This window comes from Vulpes lagopus, chromosome 5, assembly GCF_018345385.1.
Source record: "Vulpes lagopus strain Blue_001 chromosome 5, ASM1834538v1, whole genome shotgun sequence".
Classification (NCBI taxonomy): Eukaryota; Metazoa; Chordata; class Mammalia; order Carnivora; family Canidae; genus Vulpes; species Vulpes lagopus.
In genome coordinates this window covers 103,159,490-103,178,714 of record NC_054828.1, presented here as the reverse complement: position 1 = coordinate 103,178,714, position 19,225 = coordinate 103,159,490, and the positions used below count along the sequence as shown (strand labels likewise).

At 42.3% G+C, this 19,225-nt stretch overlaps 1 protein-coding gene across 1 annotated transcript in view; it reads left to right on the top strand.

Annotated features, from left to right (window-relative positions):
- GALM (galactose mutarotase) overlaps positions 1-19,225 on the top strand; it is a 51,052-nt gene that overhangs the window by 10,735 nt on the left and 21,092 nt on the right. Inside the window, exons 3-4 of the mRNA XM_041754696.1 lie at positions 2,907-3,113; positions 8,951-9,032. Coding sequence (XP_041610630.1) covers positions 2,907-3,113; positions 8,951-9,032 — 289 coding nt within the window. The remainder of the gene's footprint in view (positions 1-2,906; positions 3,114-8,950; positions 9,033-19,225) is intronic.

Genomic DNA, 19,225 nt, shown 5'->3' with positions numbered 1-19,225 from the left:
GAAACTGGGTGTGGACAAATTCATGGCAACTGGGGAGGTAGGATTTGAAGAAAATCCTTTGAAGAAAAAATAGCATTTCATTTAGGAAGTAGGTACTGGAAAAAATGGCTGTGCAGAAGCCCAGAGAGGGTGGGGAAAGACTTGGAATTTATCCTGAAGATATTGAAAGCTTTTGAACTGTAAACTTTTGTACAGAAACATGAGCAGTATCAGGTGAACTTTGTTTCAAGTTGTATTTCATCTCAACAGTTACTGAATAATAGCTGCTTTGTAGATATGTCTTTTTCTATTTATAGCAACACATTTTTTTAAAAGATGAAATTTGAATAACCTAACAGGGTTAGAAATGGTACATAAGTAAGCCTAGAGATGCAAATGTGAAAATTTTCAGGAAATTTTGAAACTGTAGGGTCAGGGATATTCTCGCATGAATAGGAATGGTTTTCCACATAATTATACTTATCTGATAATGACGGTTTACACAAAAAACTTTCCACTGTGTTCTTTCTCTGAAGGACAAAAACTAGGTAGCAAGTTAAGAACATTTTATTTCAAGTACTTTATTCTTAAAATTTTCCATTTGGGGGATTTTTTTCTTTTTTTAGTCATGCATATAACTGGCTTTGTATTTTTTAAGTATCTTGAAAGTTCAACATTTCTAGGAGATAACTAGGTGTAAAATTAATTTTTTTTACTAAGGTCAGTGAATTTGTTTCAGATACCAGCTTCTCTCACCATAGGTAAAGGCAGAGGCCTCCGCTCCTGCTGGGCTTCCCTTCCTGGTAAATGTGGGATCTCTCAACATCAGTGAGAGAGATCCAGGCCACACTAGAAGCAGGTGGGCAGAACCTGGGCTCAAAAGCCATTCTTATAGCCCACAGCAATTATTATCTTTCAAGTCTATTTGGAATGACAGTGTTCAGCCTCAACTCTTCCGTTGAAAAAAGGAGATTCAAACAAAACATTCACTGAAATGAAGATGTGAAATGGTGTAGACTACCTGCATGAGTTTGAATCCTAGTTCTGTCCCTAATGACATGTGTGAGTTTAAAAAAAATATTTTATTTATTTATTCATGAGAGACACACACAGAGAGAGAGGTAGAGACATAGGCAGAAGGAGAAGCTAGCTCCCAATGGGGAGCCTGACGCGGGACTCAGTCCCAGGACCCCAGGATCACGACCTGAGCCGGAAGCAGACACTCAACCACTGAGCCACCCAGGTGCCCCCATGTATGACTTTAAACAAGATTTCCTCCCCTTTAAACAATAGGCATGGGGCACCTGGGTAGCACAATGGGTTAAGCATCTGACTCTTGGTTTCAGCTCAGGTCATGATATCAGAGCTGTGAGATCAAGCCCCTTGTCCAGCTCCATGCTCAGGTCAGAGTCTGCTTAAGACTCTCTCCCTCAAAAAACAAACAAACAAACAAACAAACAAACACTGTCTCTCTCCCTCTTCCTCTGCCCCTCCCCCATTGCATGCACACTCTATCTCTCTGTAAAATAAATAAATAAAATTTTTTTTTTAAAAAAAGAGTTTTAAACAATGAGCATGAAGTATGGAAAGGTTCTACTCAACTACCCTGGAATATGGGAGGTGGAAGTGGGCAAAGTAATACCACTGAATTCAGTTTGCTCATCTGTAAAATGGGGTCATAGTATTAGTTGGAGCCATTTGAAATTGCCAGTGTTCAATTCTTTTGACCTACAAAGACAATCATTTTGTTTGGTTCAACCAAATCCTTACCTTATAAAATGATTTATGTAAAGCACCAGGTCAGTGACTGGTGAGCACCGAACAAATAGAGGTCTCATGTCAGCAAAGACCTCTTGATTAGTGAACCCACTAATCACTAATCAGGGCTCCCCAAAGGGATTGGGCTTTCCAAGCAGTATATTCTCTGAAAGCATAGAATAAGGAAACAAGCTCAGGATAAGACCACTGTCTTCCCAGCTGGAAGAAGCTAGGAAAAGTAGTATATTTTTTCTGAGCCCAGCTCTCTCAGCTCTCTCATCGTTAAAGAGGATAATGGTGCCTACAATGAGTCAGCTTGGAGACAGATAAGACAGTGTCTGTGCAGTTCCTAACAAAGTGTCTGGGCTCATCATGGGCACCCAGTAAATCCTGGTTGTCCCTCCCCTGTATGGGTAATCTTGAGGCCTCTAGGGCAAAGGTGAAAGGAACCGCTGTGCAAATCCAAGATACCTATTTCCAAAAGCAAAAAAACTCCTGGAACCTTCTTTTTCTTGCCACCCTTAGAATCATATTTTCTAGAATGAGAAGAAAACTTCAAGATCATTTTTTCAACCCCTTTGTGGCAGGGACTCATGCCCACCCGACATCACACACTGAGCTAAGAACAAACCTGGCACCCAAATCAGGACTCCTGACTTGTGGGCAGAACTCTTCCTAACAGAACAAGTGCCTTCTTATTTGTTTGGAACTCTGCCCAGGGAATACAGAAACTCTTGAGGCGTTTTTTAAAATAAATATTCATAAATAGTATTTTCCTGGAAAAGAGGGGCTGATTTATTAAGGTCATCTTTTAATACCATTGGCAGATATTGCTATATGACATTTATCAGAATGAGGTACCAAGATTTAAAAAAAAAAACTTTTAAAGAAGGGGAGGAAGAAAATGTTGTAAACACATATATCTAAGTTTAGGGAGAAAGAATATAGGGAATATGAATACATAAAGAGAAAGAAAAAAATTTTTCTCTCAAAGTCTACTTTTTTGTATAAACAAAATTTTAGAACAACTAATATCTAAGCTATTATTTAAACATCTTAAAAATCATACAACCATTTTTCTTCCTAGAATTAGCTAGCTTTAATATTGAAATGTGGCATTTAGCTCAAGATTGCAATGACTGAAAAGCTTTGAAAACACTTTTTTCTAGGTCCTCTGGACCCCTGAAGTGCTGTCAAATGGCGTCCAGTTCTCAAGGGTCAGTCCAGATGGTGAGGAAGGTTACCCTGGAGAGTTGAAAGTCTGGGTGACATACACGCTGGATGGTGGGGAGCTTAAGATCAACTACCGAGCACAGGCCAGTCAGACCACACCAGTCAATCTGACCAACCATTCTTATTTCAACCTGGCAGGCCAGGTAAGTGAACTTGCCTCTGCTCTCCTGCTGTATGCTTTGTGGAATGGCCTAGGGAGTGGCTGGAGAGACCAACCCAGGATAGAATTACTCTTGCAATGGGGTCAGCCCTGGCAATGAGGAAAAATGTCTAGCAAGGCAGCTGACTCATAGTAGGTGCTCAATAAATGGAAGTTATAGAGAAAGATAGAAAGAGTACATTTATTACCCAGAGAATGATCTCTTTCCTACATGTTCAGACAAGTAACTAGCTAATTCAAGAATTCCCTCTCATCTAACTGTACCATGAGCTTACATTTGTTTCCTCATTCCACTCCTACCCCTAAAAAATTCCAGTGAAGGCAGTTTCCACCCGTGGGACTTTAAAAATGGGCTTGGCTCTGTCCCTTTCAACATGCTGCTAACATTTGTGTGCCTCCACTGTGCCGCCCACCCTAAGAGTGGTGGAGAGACACTCCCCACCCCTCAGGTAAACCCCTCTATGTTACCCTATTCCCTCCTAATGGTAATATTTCGGCTTGTTGAAGAAGCTGTTACATGAGGCAGAGTAGAAAGTTTAGCTAAACTCTGTAGACTTCCTCTTCATCATCATTGTCTACTATACTTGAATCGCTTTGGCATGATTTCCTACCACAAGATGATGTTCACAGCCAGCTAGTAATATCTTGCATTTTTACACTCTTTTAGGAGTCTGCTGATGATGTGCTGCTTTTTTTTCTAGGATCTTTCCAAGTAGCACGAATTAATTGGTTCTTATATAATTTCCAAAGTTCTCCCTTTAAAAATAAGATGATTCTAAACTTGTCTATTGCTTATCCTCAGAAACTTCCACCATCTTAAGATCTTAAAGACAAAGCAAAAATCAAAACCAAAACAAACATGCCCAGCCATAAGAGACTCTGCAATAATGTGCATAAAGACCCTACTTTTTATAGTAAGTTCAGAAAGAAACTTGAAGAAATAGGACAAAATATTAGTGGGTTTTTTTTTTTTTATAGGTAGTATATCATGGTCATTTTTCACTATTTTCTGCATTTTTGTATACTTAGGACATCCTATTTTATAATTGGGGGCAGGGGTAGGTGCTCTAAAGAAATAGATTCAGAAATGGAAATTACACTAAGTATTACATCTGCTGATATATTCCAATCAAGGAGACAAAATGAGAATGCAGTTCACTAAAGCTCTTTCCATTTACTTGGCAAGAGGACCCTCACAGATCACAGACCCCACCCACAAGGGTGATCAAGGTTAACTGCCTTCTGTGTACTCTTAGTGAGTGCAACTCAAATCCACAGCCACTAGCTTCAGGGTTGAGGATGGCAGGGGGTCATTAGCCCTTTGGGGCATTTTGATAAGAGTGGGTGGTCATTCACTGGGCCTCGGGTCTAGGGGCCTCTGCATCTTTGGAACATCTCTTGCTCTACCCAGGAAAGTGTGATTATGTGTCTTAAACCCTCCCCAGGGAAATAACTCAGAACTTGATCATTTAAAGTAGTTGACTTCATCTTATATATTTCTTGTTGCTTCTTTATTGGTTTTTAAATTTAATAAGCAATATGTTTGTTCTACCTGGGGCCGAATTTTGACTCATCACTTCTGAGTGTCAGTGGCCTGGGGGGAGGAGAGAACTGTGTTTTTCAAAGAATGAAAAAGGTTTATAGGTTGCAGGTTGTTTGGGCTTTGTTGTTGTTGATGATGTTCCTTCCTTATCTCACCCCAAACTGGACAAACATTCTAAGAGGTACGAAAGTAGCCTGGGGGAATTAGAGATGAAAAGCCATAGTGGGGTTCCAGCATGACTAGGGGATGGGGTATGTCAGCAAGGACCCTGGTTCTTCCATCTTTCTATTCTGCTTCTTCAGTATTTTGGCTTCTGTGTTTGGGCTCAACTTCTCCTGTTCACAAGATGGTTGGCACAGCTCCAGGAATCACTTCTTCATATAGTCACATCCAGAGGCAAGTGAAAAAGGGACCTATTCCTATTCCTCCAATGTTCCATTTTGAAGATTAAACAGAAGTCTTCCCAGAAGCTTCCCAGCAGACTTTGCCTCACATTTCATGGGCCAGAAGTGTGTCCCTGCCCTGCCTAACCCAATACTAGCAAGGGATTTGGACCACCATGATGGGCTTAGGCCAATCAAAATTCACCCGGTGGGATTAGGGGGGCCATCCTTTCCCTGAGTACATGGCCTACCACAGAATGAACCAACAAGTCACCATTCTGCCAGGGAAAAGGGAGGGTGCCAGTAAAGGAGCTGCTGTGGCTTTTGGGTAGTATTGTAGTGTTGGTGATAGCCTGCTAGAGGTGATGAAAGCTGAAGTAAGGCAGTGGTAGTAGCAATGCACGGAAAGGTCTGTAAAGCCCCGTGCAGGCCACAGTGAGCTCTGTAAATGCTTAATGTCCTGAACTAGTAGCAGCTGAGCAAAGCTAACCAAACACTGAACCCAGAGGTGGGCCTCAAGATCTGTTGGTGGATCCGCATTCTTTTGCCAGGTTTTCATCAGCCTAGAAAGGAAATGAATCCAGCAGGAATATTCCACCAGAGTGGATCATCGCATTATTCCAGGTCAGAAGAGTTGTAAAATGAAGCATGCTTCCCTTTAATAAAGGAATGTAGGTGTCGCTTGGTGACCCAGTGCCCATTAAGAGAGTGGCTCTCTAATAAATGTTCCTTTCCTTCCCCCCCAGCTTCTTCCTAACCTCTCAGACTTGTCAATTTATTTGGTGAATCATTTTCTTCCTGCCCTAGAGCTACAAAGCAAATAGAAGAAGGAAATTCCTAAGCAGCTTTATTCATAATAGTAAAAAACTGGAAACAAGCAAAAGTCTGTCAACAAGGGAATGGACAAACAGATTGTGATACATTCATGCAATGGAATACTACTCAGCCTTCGACTGAGCACTGAGCAGATAGAGCCAAGGAGGAGCACCTGGGTGGCTTAGTTGGTTACGTAGCTACCTTTGGCTTAGGTCATGATTCCAGGGTCCTGGGCTTGAGCCCCACATTAGGCTCCCTGCTCGATGGAGAGCCTGCTTCTGTCTCTCCTGCTCCCTCTGCTATGCTCTCTCTCTCTCTCTCTCTCTGTCAAATAAAAAAATAATAAAAACTTTTAAAAAAGAGAGAAAGAGAGACAAGGAAATAGCTCCCAGTTCTCTTCCCTCATCTCTGCTCCCCTCAGAAGTAGAGGCCTCTTCAGTGCTGGCAGTACCCCTGAGGCATGAGGAGATGGGAGTAGGGAGAGCCAGGCAGGAGAGACCACTCTAGCCTAGAGCTGCTCTAGGGGATGCAGTAGACCCCTTCCATTTTGGACCAACCTTCTCACGTCAGAATAGGGGCTAAACGAGTGGCTAAGCGTAGAAACTGTGGGCAGAAGAGAGGCCTCTGCCCTGGTCTTGTCTCCCGTCCACTCCTATCCCTGCCCATATGTACCCATGGGGAGGACACAAGACCATGGCTGTTCTTCAGAAACAGAGCCTTCCCGGGGTGTCATTAAAGCAGTTTCTGGCATGTTTACACATAGATTCTCAAGGTCTCTAAAATGCTGGCATTTGTCCTCAGGGTCCTCAGGACAACACCATTTGATTATGTGGGCCTAAGTTTTTCTGACTAGAGAATCTGTTTCGGTTAACCTGCAGGGTTCCGCCTCCTTCTGCTTGCTTCTCGAGAACCCAGCCTAGCTTTCAGTTTAGCTTAGCTCAGTCTCTCAACCCGAGCATACTAACACGTTGGGTCAGGCAATTTCTTTGCTGCAGGGGTGCGTCTAATAGGGTGTTTGGCAGAATTGCTGGCCTCTTCCCACTAGATGCCAGTATCATTACCACCCCCAGTCATGACAGTCAAAAATGCCTCCAGAACATTGTCAAATTTTGTCCTCTGGCGAAATCATCCCTAGTGGAGACACACTAGTTTAGCTTATTTTTGAGCATTCACTAAGCAAAAGCCCTCTCCTGGTTGCCCTTACACATCTTTTGCTGTGAAGCTTGAAAATATACTATTAAAATATAATCCTTTTTATCAGAAATCTGTATGTGTCTTTTCCAATTTGCAAGTAGCACAACACAGCTTTACTAAACTGTTCTTCACAAGAACCCTGGAAAAGATGGGAGCATCATTGGCCCAGTTTTACCCTGAAAGACAAGAGAGTAAAGGTTAAGTGATTTCCCTGGGGCCACTCCATGATAACCAGAACTAGACCCCAGGCCTTCTGATTACTGACTGGTCTTTGACTCCCACTGGGAAGACAGGCTGCATGGTTAATGGAAGTAACTCCAGTTCTGACTCCCAGGCTTTTGTCATTTGGTACAGGGTGGGTCCTCTGGATGAGAGTTGAGCCAGAGAAAGGAGAGAGATACTCCTACCTCCAAGCCTGCTGGTGATAGTTGGCCATCCAGCACTTGTGTGTTTCAGGTCAACAGCTCTTATTCTTCTGTTTGCGTAGCATGTGAGGAGAGCGTGAGAAACCCCTCTGCTAATAAGTCAAAGTCCAAAAGCCTTTCAAAAACACTGATGTCTCTGACTTTTCACACTAATAATTCTATTTAGAAAAGAAAATACATGCTGGGCTCACACTGGAAAACTTTTTTTTTTTAAAGGATTTTATTTATTTGACACAGAGCACAAACAGGGGGAGCAGCAGGCAGAAGGGAGAGGAAGAAGCAGACTCCCCACTGAGCAGGAAGCCAGACCTGGGGCTCAATCCCAGGACCCTGAGATCACATCCCAAGCCAAGACAGATTCTTAACTGCTGAGCCACTCAGCCACCCCATGGAAAATTTCTTTCAAATGTACAGTTGCTATGTTGAGAACCTAACTACCTACATTTAAATGAACATATTAATCATTGCCGTAGGTCAAATGGGATTTCTTTCTTCTTCTTCTTTTTTTTTTTTTTTATTTTTTTTTTAGGGATTCCTGTTTGGTGCAGCGGTTTGGCGCCTGCCTTTGGCCCAGGGCGCGATCCTGGAGACCCGGGATCGAATCCCACGTCGGGCTCCCAGTGCATGGAGCCTACTTCTCCCTCTGCCTGTGTCTCTGTGCCTCTCTCTCTCTCTGTGACTATCATAAATAAATAAAAATTTATTTTAAAAAATATATATATATTTTTTTTTTTATGAGAGAGAGAGAGATTATGAGCTGGGAGAGGGGCAGAGGAAAAGGGAGAAGCAGACTCCCTGCTAAGCAGGGAGCCTGACATGGGGCTCAATCCCAGGACCCTGGGATCATGACCTGAGCCATAGGCAGACACTTAATCAACTGAGCCACCCAGGTGTCCCGAAATGGGATTTCTTTTTTTTTTTTTTTTAAATTTTTTTTTATTTTTATTTATTTATGATAGTCACAGAGAGAGAGAGAGAGAGGCAGAGACACAGGCAGAGGGAGAAGCAGGCTCCATGCACCGGGAGCCCGACGTGGGATTCGATCCCAGGTCTCCAGGATCGCGCCCTGGGCCAAAGGCAGGCGCTAAACCGCTGCGCCACCCAGGGATCCCCGAAATGGGATTTCTAAAGTGTTTGTCAATGCCTAAAAGTATTTCTGCAAGAGAAGTTAAAAAGCAAAAGTACATGGGGCACCTGAGTGGCTCAGTCGGTTAAATGATTGACTCTTGATTGTGGCTCAGGTCATGATCTCAGGGTTATGGGATTGAGCCCTACATGGGGCTCTCCACTGAGTGCTGAACATGGAGCCTGCTTGGGATTCTCTTTCCCTCTTCCTCTGCCCCTCCCCACTACTTGTGTTCTCTCTCTCTCTCAAATAAATCTTTTTTTTTTTAAGGCAAAAATACAAAATAAGACTAAGCATTAGGTCTTATTTTCTTTCTCAACCTTTCCCTTCCAGGGTTCTCCAAACATATATGACCATGAAGTCACTATAGATGCTGATGCCTTTTTGCCTGTGGATGAAACCCTGATTCCTACAGGTTGGTGAATTTAAACTTTTTTATGGGAATGCAGAGCTGGGGTGTGATTGGGGGAGTACTGAAACTTCATTTACCTAAATGTATTTTCTCTGTTGGCTTCCAAATTACATATAATTACCATGATTAGTCATTTATGTTGGTTAAGGTTGGGTGATCATATAATTAAACACCCAAGTCAGGACATTTTTGAGAGGGAAAGGGGATGCTATTAATAATTAACCCAGGGCAACAGGGCAATTCTAAACAACCTGGGCAACATGGCCATCCTAGCCAAGCCTAGACGGCAAGAATTCTCTGCTAAAATGTAAATCTGATACTTCTTAGCACCTCACCAGAGCTAAATTTATCTAGGCATTACTTCACCAGTGCAGGACACTGATAGAGCCCGATGTGGTTTTTGATGGAGGAGGAAAGGTTGTACCCTGGGTAAGACAAATGCATATGTCACCTTTAGGACAGAGTTGGGTGGATGGGGTAGCATGGAGAGTTCAAAGTATGACAAGGCGTGGTGAGGTGTTGCCAAACTCAAACGTTATGAATGTGTGAGTGTGTGTGCCTCCTAGGTCAACTGAATTGAGATCATCTTGGTTATTATTATTTGGGATCAAAACTACCTTAGCTTGGGATGCCTGGTGGCTCAGTGGTTGAGCATCTGCCTTTGGCTCAGGGCGTGATCCTGGGGTCCCAGGATCAAGTTCCACATCGGACTTCCTGCATGGAGCTTGCTTCTCCTTCTGCCTGAGTCTCTGCCTCTCTCTGTGTCTCTCATGAATAAATAAATAAATTCTTTAAAAAAAAAAAAAACTACCTTAGTTCAAATAGGCAAATCCATTGAAATAGAAAGTAGATTAGGAGGTTGTAGGGGCTGGGGACAGAGGGCAATGGAAAGTAACAATGGCTACAAGATTTCTTTTTGAAAAAAAAAGAAAAAATTTCTTTTTGGGCTGATGAAAAGATTCTGGAATTAGGTAGAGGTGATGGTTGCACAACCTATAAACATAGTAAACACTACTGAACTATGCACTTTAAAAGGGTGAACTTTGTGGTATGTGGATTATATCTCAATTAAAAACAAGAAAAAAAACAAACAACCTTGGTTCATGTGTTGCCTCCAGGATTAAGTGGTATAGATTTGTACTAGATTGTAGGTGTACCACCCATCTGTGTCGAGGGGACAGGTGGATGACCTCAAGATGGCTGACAGGGGTGCTATTATTTGTGGCAGCTTATGGGAATTCATGTAAAGTAATTACCCCAAAGCAGGGGTCCAGAAATTCTTACTGGAATTTTATTAAAATCAGAGCTGAGGTAAGTGTAGAAGGCTTAGTCAAAGAAAACCAAAGTAAACAAAGTAGAGGATGAAGGGAAAGAAGAACAGATATCTAGAAACACACACTTTTGTATCAGCTCCTCTCCCCCTGGGAAGAAGGGCAGCTGCCTGCTGCCCCTTGACAGGCCAAGATCTCTGGTCTGTGTCTGACAGAGACTTAGAGCACTAAATGTCCTGTGTTGCCTGTGTTGAGCTCCAACCTTCCATAAGTCCATCTGCTGGCAGCTACATGTGGGAGGTCAGGAAGGTCTTTTCCTCTCTTCCCACCCTGTGTAGGGGTGCTATTACTTTGGTTATCACCTCTGCTAATGAAGAGCTTAAGAATGATAGATAATGAACAGTTTGAAGCCAAGGGCACCTGTAATCAAATAATCAAGGTTTACATCATCACCAATAAGTTGTATTGTGTCCTCTTCGTATGATATACTGAAAAAGCACATCATTTGTGTCGTATTCTGTCAGAAATGCCTAACCTCATTTCATTTAGGACAAGGCATCCCATGAACCCAATTGAGGGACAGTCTACAAAATAATTGACCAGGACTCTTCAGTAGTGTCAAGGTCATGAAAGACAAAACAAGCCTGAAGAATGGTCTCAGAAGAGAGTAGGGAAATGGGACAACTAAATGTAGTGTGAGATCCCGGACTGGATCCTGAGCCAGAAAGAGGACTCTAGTGGGAACATTGGTGAAATTCTAGTGAAGCATGTAGTAAAAAGTATTGTACCAATGTTAATTTCTTGTGATTATTGTACCATGGTTATATATATGATATCAGCATTAGGGAAAGGACAGGTATACAGAGATGTACTATATTTTTAGATTTTATTTTTAAGAAGTCTCTACCCTCATTGTGGGGCTCAAACTCACAACCCTAAGATTAAGAGTCGCATAGTCAACTGACTGAGCCAGCCAGATGCCCCCAGAGATGTACTATTTTTGTAACCTTTCTGAAGTCTAAAATTATTTCAAAATTAAAAAAAAATTTTAAATCCCAGGGCTCCAAGTAAGATATTACTTTAATTTTCCTGGACACCTGCCTTCCTTTATAGGTAAGGGCTTCTGTTTTATTTTGGCGTCTTTCAAATAATGGGGTTGTGTTTATGGCCACTAATTCAAAATGTTTATAAGAAAATGGTAAGAATGTGAGTCTCCATACAAAATAGCAACTTCCATGAACAGCAGGAATTGGAAACCCATAAATACAGGGACTGCAAAGCTAATTAGAATAATAATGCGAAATCAAGATAAATAGATTAAAATTTTTTGCATCACAGTTTTGAACGTTTTCCTAGCTCCAGGGCTGAGTTTAAAGACTTTTACATTGGTCTTGGTAACATGTGTCATCTTCTGATATTTACATGACTCAACGTGAGGATGAGTAAGCTGGCCCATCTTGTCCTAGATGCGGCAGGATTGCATTTAAACTCTTAGGTTGTGAGCTGCAAGAAAAAAATGGTGGCGGCTGCTGTTTCGTAACTGATAAGAAAATGAATTCAGTAGCTTCTAGGTGGAGGTGATGAAATTAGTGCATATTTATTTGTGTACATTTATAAAATCTTATCCTGTCCTGTTGCGTTTTGATCAGATGAGAATCACAAAAATGCATAATTCATGCCATGTAAAGATTATTTGTCACGATGGTAAGAGATAATGGTGGCAAAACACAGTAGAGCTTAACATGTAATCTGCTGAGATGTGGAAAACTCATTCATCTCAGGTCTGCACTGTGAATGGTTTTAGGACCAAATTCTATACTTTGTACTAATTTTGAACACCTGTGAAGCTGAATAGGGTGTAAGAGCTCTGGATCCTGGGAGGCAAGAGCCCCAGTTGTAGTCTGGGCTCTGTTGTTAACTAGCTAGGCAACCTTCAGTGTGGGTGTGTTTGTAGCGCTTTAACATTTAACTTCCCTATGCCCTCATTTCCTTTTCTGCAAATGGGAGAGATGCTGAACTCAATCCAATTTTATGAACTAGTAAGTTTTCTTTAAAAAATAATTTCAGAGACTTACATGGGGTTGCCCAACTTTTCATTTTGCCAGGTTAGAAAGCCATGATAAATATAGGGCTATTAAAACTAATGGGAATGTATGTATATTATATTTCAATTAAAAATAATTTAAACTAACTGGGATAATAATGAGGAACAGAAATAAATAGACCAGTGATGCTTGGCTGACTCAGTCGGTAAAGCATATGACTCTCAAACTTGAGGTTGTGAGTTCAAGTCTCATGGTGGGCACAGAGCCTACTTAAGAAAAAAAGGAAGGAAGAAATAGACTACATTTTTTTTTAAACCCATGCTGCCATTTATAATCACCAGCTTTTCATAAAAGAAAATATTTTAACACCACAAAAGTGGGGAATTTTTTTTTTAAGATTTTATTTATTTGAGAGAGAAAAAGCCAGAAACAGAGCATGAGCAGGAGGGGCAGAGGGAGAAGGAGAAGCAGACTCCCCCCTGAGCAGGGAGCCCCAAGCAGGACTTGATCCCTGGACTCTGGGATTAAAACCTGAGACTAAGGCAGACATAACTGACTGAGCCACTCAGGTGCCCCATAAAAGTAGGGAAATTTAAATCTCAGGATAAATAACTACCCTTTAAATTGAATTCATCTTGTTTTTTAAAGAAATGTGATAGGGCACCTACAAGGCTCTTAATATAATATTTTACTGCTATTTCTACCACCCTTCAAATCCATTAAAACACTATCATGAAAGTAAATAAGTTGCAACAGCTTCAGAGCACATAAAATCCCTAAGTCTCTTTAACTATGTCTGTTTGCCCAGTGACACTTCAACTGAAATTATAGGGTTATTTCTTCTCCCCCTTTGTCAGAAATGCATGAGAAACAAGTGAATTGTATGTTTCCTTTGGAACTGCCTCCAAAAATGAGTGTTAACTGCACTGTGTACTGCCCTAATGGAAGAATTCATGCATCTGGCGCTCTTTCAGCCAAGAACGAATCTCTAGGAGCCCAGATTTCATCAGACTCGTAACACTGACCCAAAGCCCATGAGCATGTGGCTTCATTCTGAGACCAGTCCGGGTCATTTGGTCATTTGGAGAGTTGACAGTCTAGTGGAGGAGTCAGCCAGAATATTATTCATTAACCTGGAAAATGTCAGGATAGATAGAACTCGAAGACTTGCTACAGAGGGAAAGCACTGCCTGGGGGCTCCCAGATCAAGGCAATGAGAATTAAATAACAACTGAAAGGGCAAGTGGAGCTTTGCCAGGCAGTGAGGAGAAAGATGTTCTGGATAGAGATGAAGAAGAAAAGGGAGTGCAGGCACAGCAGGACTGTCCCCAGGAAAGCGCTGGGCTTCTGAAGCATTCAGGGCATGCTCTTAGTGTCAGAAAACTAATGGGCCTAGAGAGGTTGGCTGGGACCATGTTAGATCTGCACCAGGTTCTGGTATGGCTCCAATCCTGGATGACCCTAGGTTGCCCTGGACTTTGAGTCTGATTTACACAGGCCAGACTCACAGGTGTACCTGAGTCCAGTCTTAAACATCCGGATATTCAGCCAGAAGTGGACTGAACCACAAGGCCACTTCCTTGAGACATGGTACAAGAAACCCATTAGACCAGCCACACTCTGTTAAGAGTTCTGGGGATTGATATGCAGTATCTAGAGATTGTGGTTGTGCTGAATTGAGAAAAAGGAAGATACTGTTTATTTGTGAGATGAGGTGAAGGTTTATGATAATAATAGCTAATATTTCAGAGAGGAATTTATAAATGATAATCTACACTAGATTCCCATAAGGTAGGTTCTGTTAATTTTTCATATTTAACAGATATAGAACCTGTAGCCCAAAAAGTTTAAGTAACTTACTGGGGATCACCCAGTTATCAAGTGGTGTGAAGCTGGGATTCAAACCTAGGGAGACCAGTATTTCAACTCAGACTCTTAACTAGACCCGTACTTTGCAGACCCTACCATGGGGTTAGATGTCAAGAAGGGTTCTGGGATAGGGAAGCGGGATGGGAGGGGAAAGAAAGAAAAGTAAACTAAATTCTTGATAGTATAGATAGCCAAGATTACCATGTAGTCATGACCTGGGAAGTAAGCCAGAAAGAAAAAGCTTCAACAGTTGTCAGTTCTCATTTCCTTTCTACCTTTTATATAAGTAGCCTTACAACATCTCCATTGTCCTCCCTTTATTTTGACTTTTCTGCAAAGAAAACAGAAAATAAGTTATATTGGAAAGGGGGGAGGGGAGGAGAAAGACAAAGATGGAGGCATAAGAGGCTTTCCTGAGACTAAAGAGCATGAATAGAAGTGCCTGGCCGTGTTAGACTGACCAGGAAGGGAATGTGGAAAAGGAACAAGTCGAGAAGAGTCCAGTTTCAAGCTCAGAATTATTCTCCGGGTCCCCTCAGTGACCTCGGAGGTCATTGTGCTGTTGCGATGTAGTACCTTGTTTGGTAATGCATCCTGCTGGCTCTTGGTCTTCTCATCTGCCAAATCTTGTCATGATCAGGCTATTGTTGCAGGTCTGCTGTCTTCAGGTATTCACACTGGTCATCTCTGTTGAAGGTGGTAGGAAGTTCACCAATATAGTAGAAGAAAAGCTTAACCATGTACCTGGGTAGCTTTCAGTTATCTGGAAGGTTTACTTACAATGAGATGCCTCGTTTCACCAGCAGGGTGCTGGGCAATGACTTCATTCTAGATCCTTTGGCTGTCTCTGGCTTTCCCCAGGGCTGCTGCCTGGTGGTGGGGAATCCTCATTATTTTTACTTGGAGCTCCCAGAGAGAAAAGTCTCTCTTACCATCATTGTACCAAAAAAGAAACCAATGACTCCTTACCTGAACTCACTATCACAAGAAGAGACAGCTGCAAAACATGTCTGAAAGAGTGGCTCACAAAGGAGAATTTGTGGTGGATTTGGAGGAAGCTCGGGGCAACATTGTAACCATGAGGACTTTTATCAGATCATTCTTTGAATTCTGTAGGGGTTTGTCCCAAATGCTTTATCTGACAAATTGCAATTTCTTTTTTCTTTTCTTTCCTTTTCTTTTCTTTTTTTCAAATTGCAATTTCTGTAGCTTCATTTAGCCAGCCTCCTTTTGACTTTCTGCCAAGGCCCCTTAGGCTCGCTTCGAAGCCCATGTCTTTCTGTGGTACAAAGATGTTTAATGGTCCCAGGCCCTGCCTTTTGGGACTATTAATTTATACATATGTTTGTTTTTCAGCTCCTTCCTTTTGTTTGCCCTTCATACAACTATTTCTGAGAGAAATGCTGATGCAGATCTAAACTTTGCGGGTGTTTTTCACCTTGGTTATAGATATTTGGTAAATAATTTTTCAGGTGAAGGGAAAACCCATTGCCATAAGAAAGTAGCACCTCTTATTTTACAGTAGCTGTGAGACTGTGGCCGAGGTACTCAGTAAAAAGGGACCTTCCCCCTGTGTGTGTTTGGGGGAGGGGCGGAGTCTTGGCCTCCATTTTGCTTGTTGCAGGCTCACCTCACCAGTTGGGCGTTATCACACAGGAAGGAAAGGGATATGTTGCCATGCAGTTTTCAGGAGCCAGAACAAGCACATATCATGAAATCCCCTTGTCTTAAACTCATAGCCCCCGTTTATACCTCTACCCCAGGCAGGGCCCTCAGACCTAGCAGAGTCTGGCTCTCGTTTTGCTCCTACCTTTCTTCCTGTTAGCAATTTGGGCAACATATAAAATGTCTTCAGCCCTTTCAATCAGTAAAACACAGAAGACAACAGCCTGTATTGCGTGGCTTCTTCATTCTCCCCCTTTCTCTGTGCATCTACTGAAAAGCTATCCTCCTACTGAAAAGCTATCCTTTTCCCAAAGCTCAGTGAAAAAACCTCAGCAAATATGGGGGTAGCAGAAGCCTTCAAAGGGGCCCATTCAAATAATTTAGTCACACGCACACCCCCTCTCTCCCCCTGGAAATTTCTGCCATTTTGCCATTCCTGAGGGCTTCTAGGCAAACAATATTCTTTGTGTGTTGTTAGGCTGCAAGACTCCAGCATCTTTGCTGTTGTTTTTTGGGAGGGGTGGGGGGGTAAGTTAAAAAAAAGAAGAAAATATGTTGAATAAAATAGGAGAATGCCTCACCTAGCTTCTGAAGCTACTGCTCTGGATGTAATTCTGGGCACTTGGGTGTTGGCAGTGCTGTCTGGGTCACATGGTCCTTGCTCACAGGTGTCTCTCCCATGCCACGGCTGCACCACCACCGGAAGGCCTCTGCAAGGCTGAGAGCTTGGTTCACCTGTAGACCAAGAGCAGAATCTGCAGCTAAGCTGTCAGGCTGGGTTTGCATATCAGCAGTTAGTTTAGCTTTGCTTCTTCTGAGCAGTTGTCCTCCCTACTTAAAAAAAAAAAAAAAAAAAAAAATGCAGCCCATAAAGCATTTGCCACTACTTAGGATGGGCTCCTACTCTGTTACTGAGGCATCTTCAGAACTTCTCGAGTGTGTGTTTATGTTTGTTGTTGTCAGGGCTGTCTGTGTAGTTTCCCGAAAGTGCAACTCCTGGAAGCAGTTTATCAGGAAGGACCAGTGTGTGATCGGTGTCCACAGAGAGAGGACATTCCAATGCCAGATCTCTGTACTGCCATGTCGGGCATTTAGCTTCAAGACCTGAGTCTAGTGTCCTGTCCTGTGGCAACCAGAGAAAACTGGTTCCCAGGAACCCTACTCAGGTGGGAAGCCAGCAAATATGAGCAGGTGAGAAAATTCAGGCCTTCTGTTTCCCCAGGGATTAATTCATTCCCAGGGTTGTAAACATTACACGTCCCCCTTTCGCCTTCCAGAACCGTGAGACTCGGAGGCAGTGTGGGCAACCTGCCCAGCAAGATATTATCATGTACACAACATTGTGCAGAACCAAGCACGTGTCTTTCATAGGCATTTTTGGCACATGGCTTTTTTTTCCCTTTAATTTTGCTGTTCTTTACTTGCAGTCGTAGATAAGGAATTTAAAAAGCAAAAAAAAGGAATGCTTTGACTAGGTCTTTTGCCTCTTAAAGTAACATTAGTAAAATTCTTATTCTTTTCCTTGAGAAAAGATACCTTTTATTTTTATAGAAATCTACCCAGCCGACTCTGTCCCCCAGCCCATCTGTGTTCACTCGCTATTCTTGCGGCTCTTGGTTTTTGAAAGCGCCTTCTAAAATTACATGAAAGCAGCCCCATTTTGACAAAATTAGAATTCTGGTATGAACAGCTTACCGTGAGGCTGTGGAGAAAGGCCCAGCAAAACCTTTGTATTTTCTTCCACCGTGTCTGAGTTCAACCCATAGTTCAGTCAATTTTATAATTACTTCCCTAGGGCAGGTCTAAAGTCTCTGCTCTGGAGAAATAACAAATTCCAAAATAGTCTCCTGTTTCAAAGATGGTGCAAACAAAGACTGTTTTGATCTACATGTTTTAATCATTCTGGAGCTTCTTACAGAAAATTCCTTTAGACTTTCTATGATTCTAAAATGTTGGACATAAGACTAGCTTCAAACCTACATCAGCATGGGTCCTCTTTCCTTTTCCTCCACTTACCCCTTACCCAGTATCATTAGTCATAACAATATCCTACCATACCATTTCTTAAACTAAGACTGTATTTTTTTTAGAGAAGTTTTAGGTTCACAGCAAAATTGAGCAGAAGTTACAGCGATTTCCCGTATACCGCATGCCCCCCCATGTGCACAGCATCCCCCTCTCTCTTCCACATCCCCCACCAGGAGTGGAACATTTCTTATAGCTGATGAGCCTACAGTGACATATCATCATCACCCAAAGTTCATAATTTACATTAGGGTTCACTCTTGGACATATGTATAATGACATGTATCCATCATTATGAGAGCACACAGAGTAGTATTCACTGCCCTGAATATCCTCTGGATATAACAGTATTAGTTTCAACCAATCCTTCAGTACGCTTCCTCTTTCCTTTTGAGTCTCCCCTCCCCCCAATATTGTTAAGTCATCAGGATCTGCTGATTTTTAACTCCTAAGTATTTCTCAAATCTGTCTCCTCATTGGGTATCATTGATTATAGGGTTCTGTTTCCATTGTCACTATCCTGGTTAGGCTGTCTTTTCTTGTCTAGATCACTGCCCGGCTTGTATTATGAGTTTCACAAATTGAGAGCAGTGAATGAACAAACGAATCTGGAGAATAGCTCTCTAACTGTTGGGGAAAAAATCTCTTTAGATCTATCCTCCATCTGGTTACTAAACTTATCTATCTAAAATGCAAATCTTACTTTGATACCCCCCAGCTTAAAAACCTTTTACGTGGCTCCCAGGCCACACACCAGCTGCCTCCCAGACCCATCTCCCAGCGTGCCTTACTCATGCCCCACACTCCTGCCACCCACAGGCACCACCCAACTCCCCCTTCTCTGTTGCATAAACCCTCTGCTCTTCAAGGCTATATACTTCCTCCTTAGAAATCCTTCCCCGCCTCCCTCCTGCTTCCTGGAAACAATAGATTCTTTGTTGTTCAAGGTTTTTTGTAATGACAGAAACTCAAGGTGTTTGAGTTTTAGCTCTTTAGAACTCACCCTGTGCCCAGAGCTCACCTTTCTTATATTCCCCTGCACAAGTCTGCCTGGGATGATCTATCAGGATGTAGTTACAGATCTAAAGTAGGGAGCTGGAAGGGAGCTTTAGGCTTGATCTCTTTAGCTTCAAGCAAAACTATGCTGAACACAAAAATGAAACCCAGTAAGAGCCAGGCTATACATTCTAGGAAAGGTACTCCTTCCTTTCCCTACACTCAGTCTCTCTCCTGTCTTCTCTCTTCTTGACATTTGTTTTCAATAGAGCATATTAACACAATACTGCAGGATAACCAGAATTCAGAAATCCTGGGCACGGGT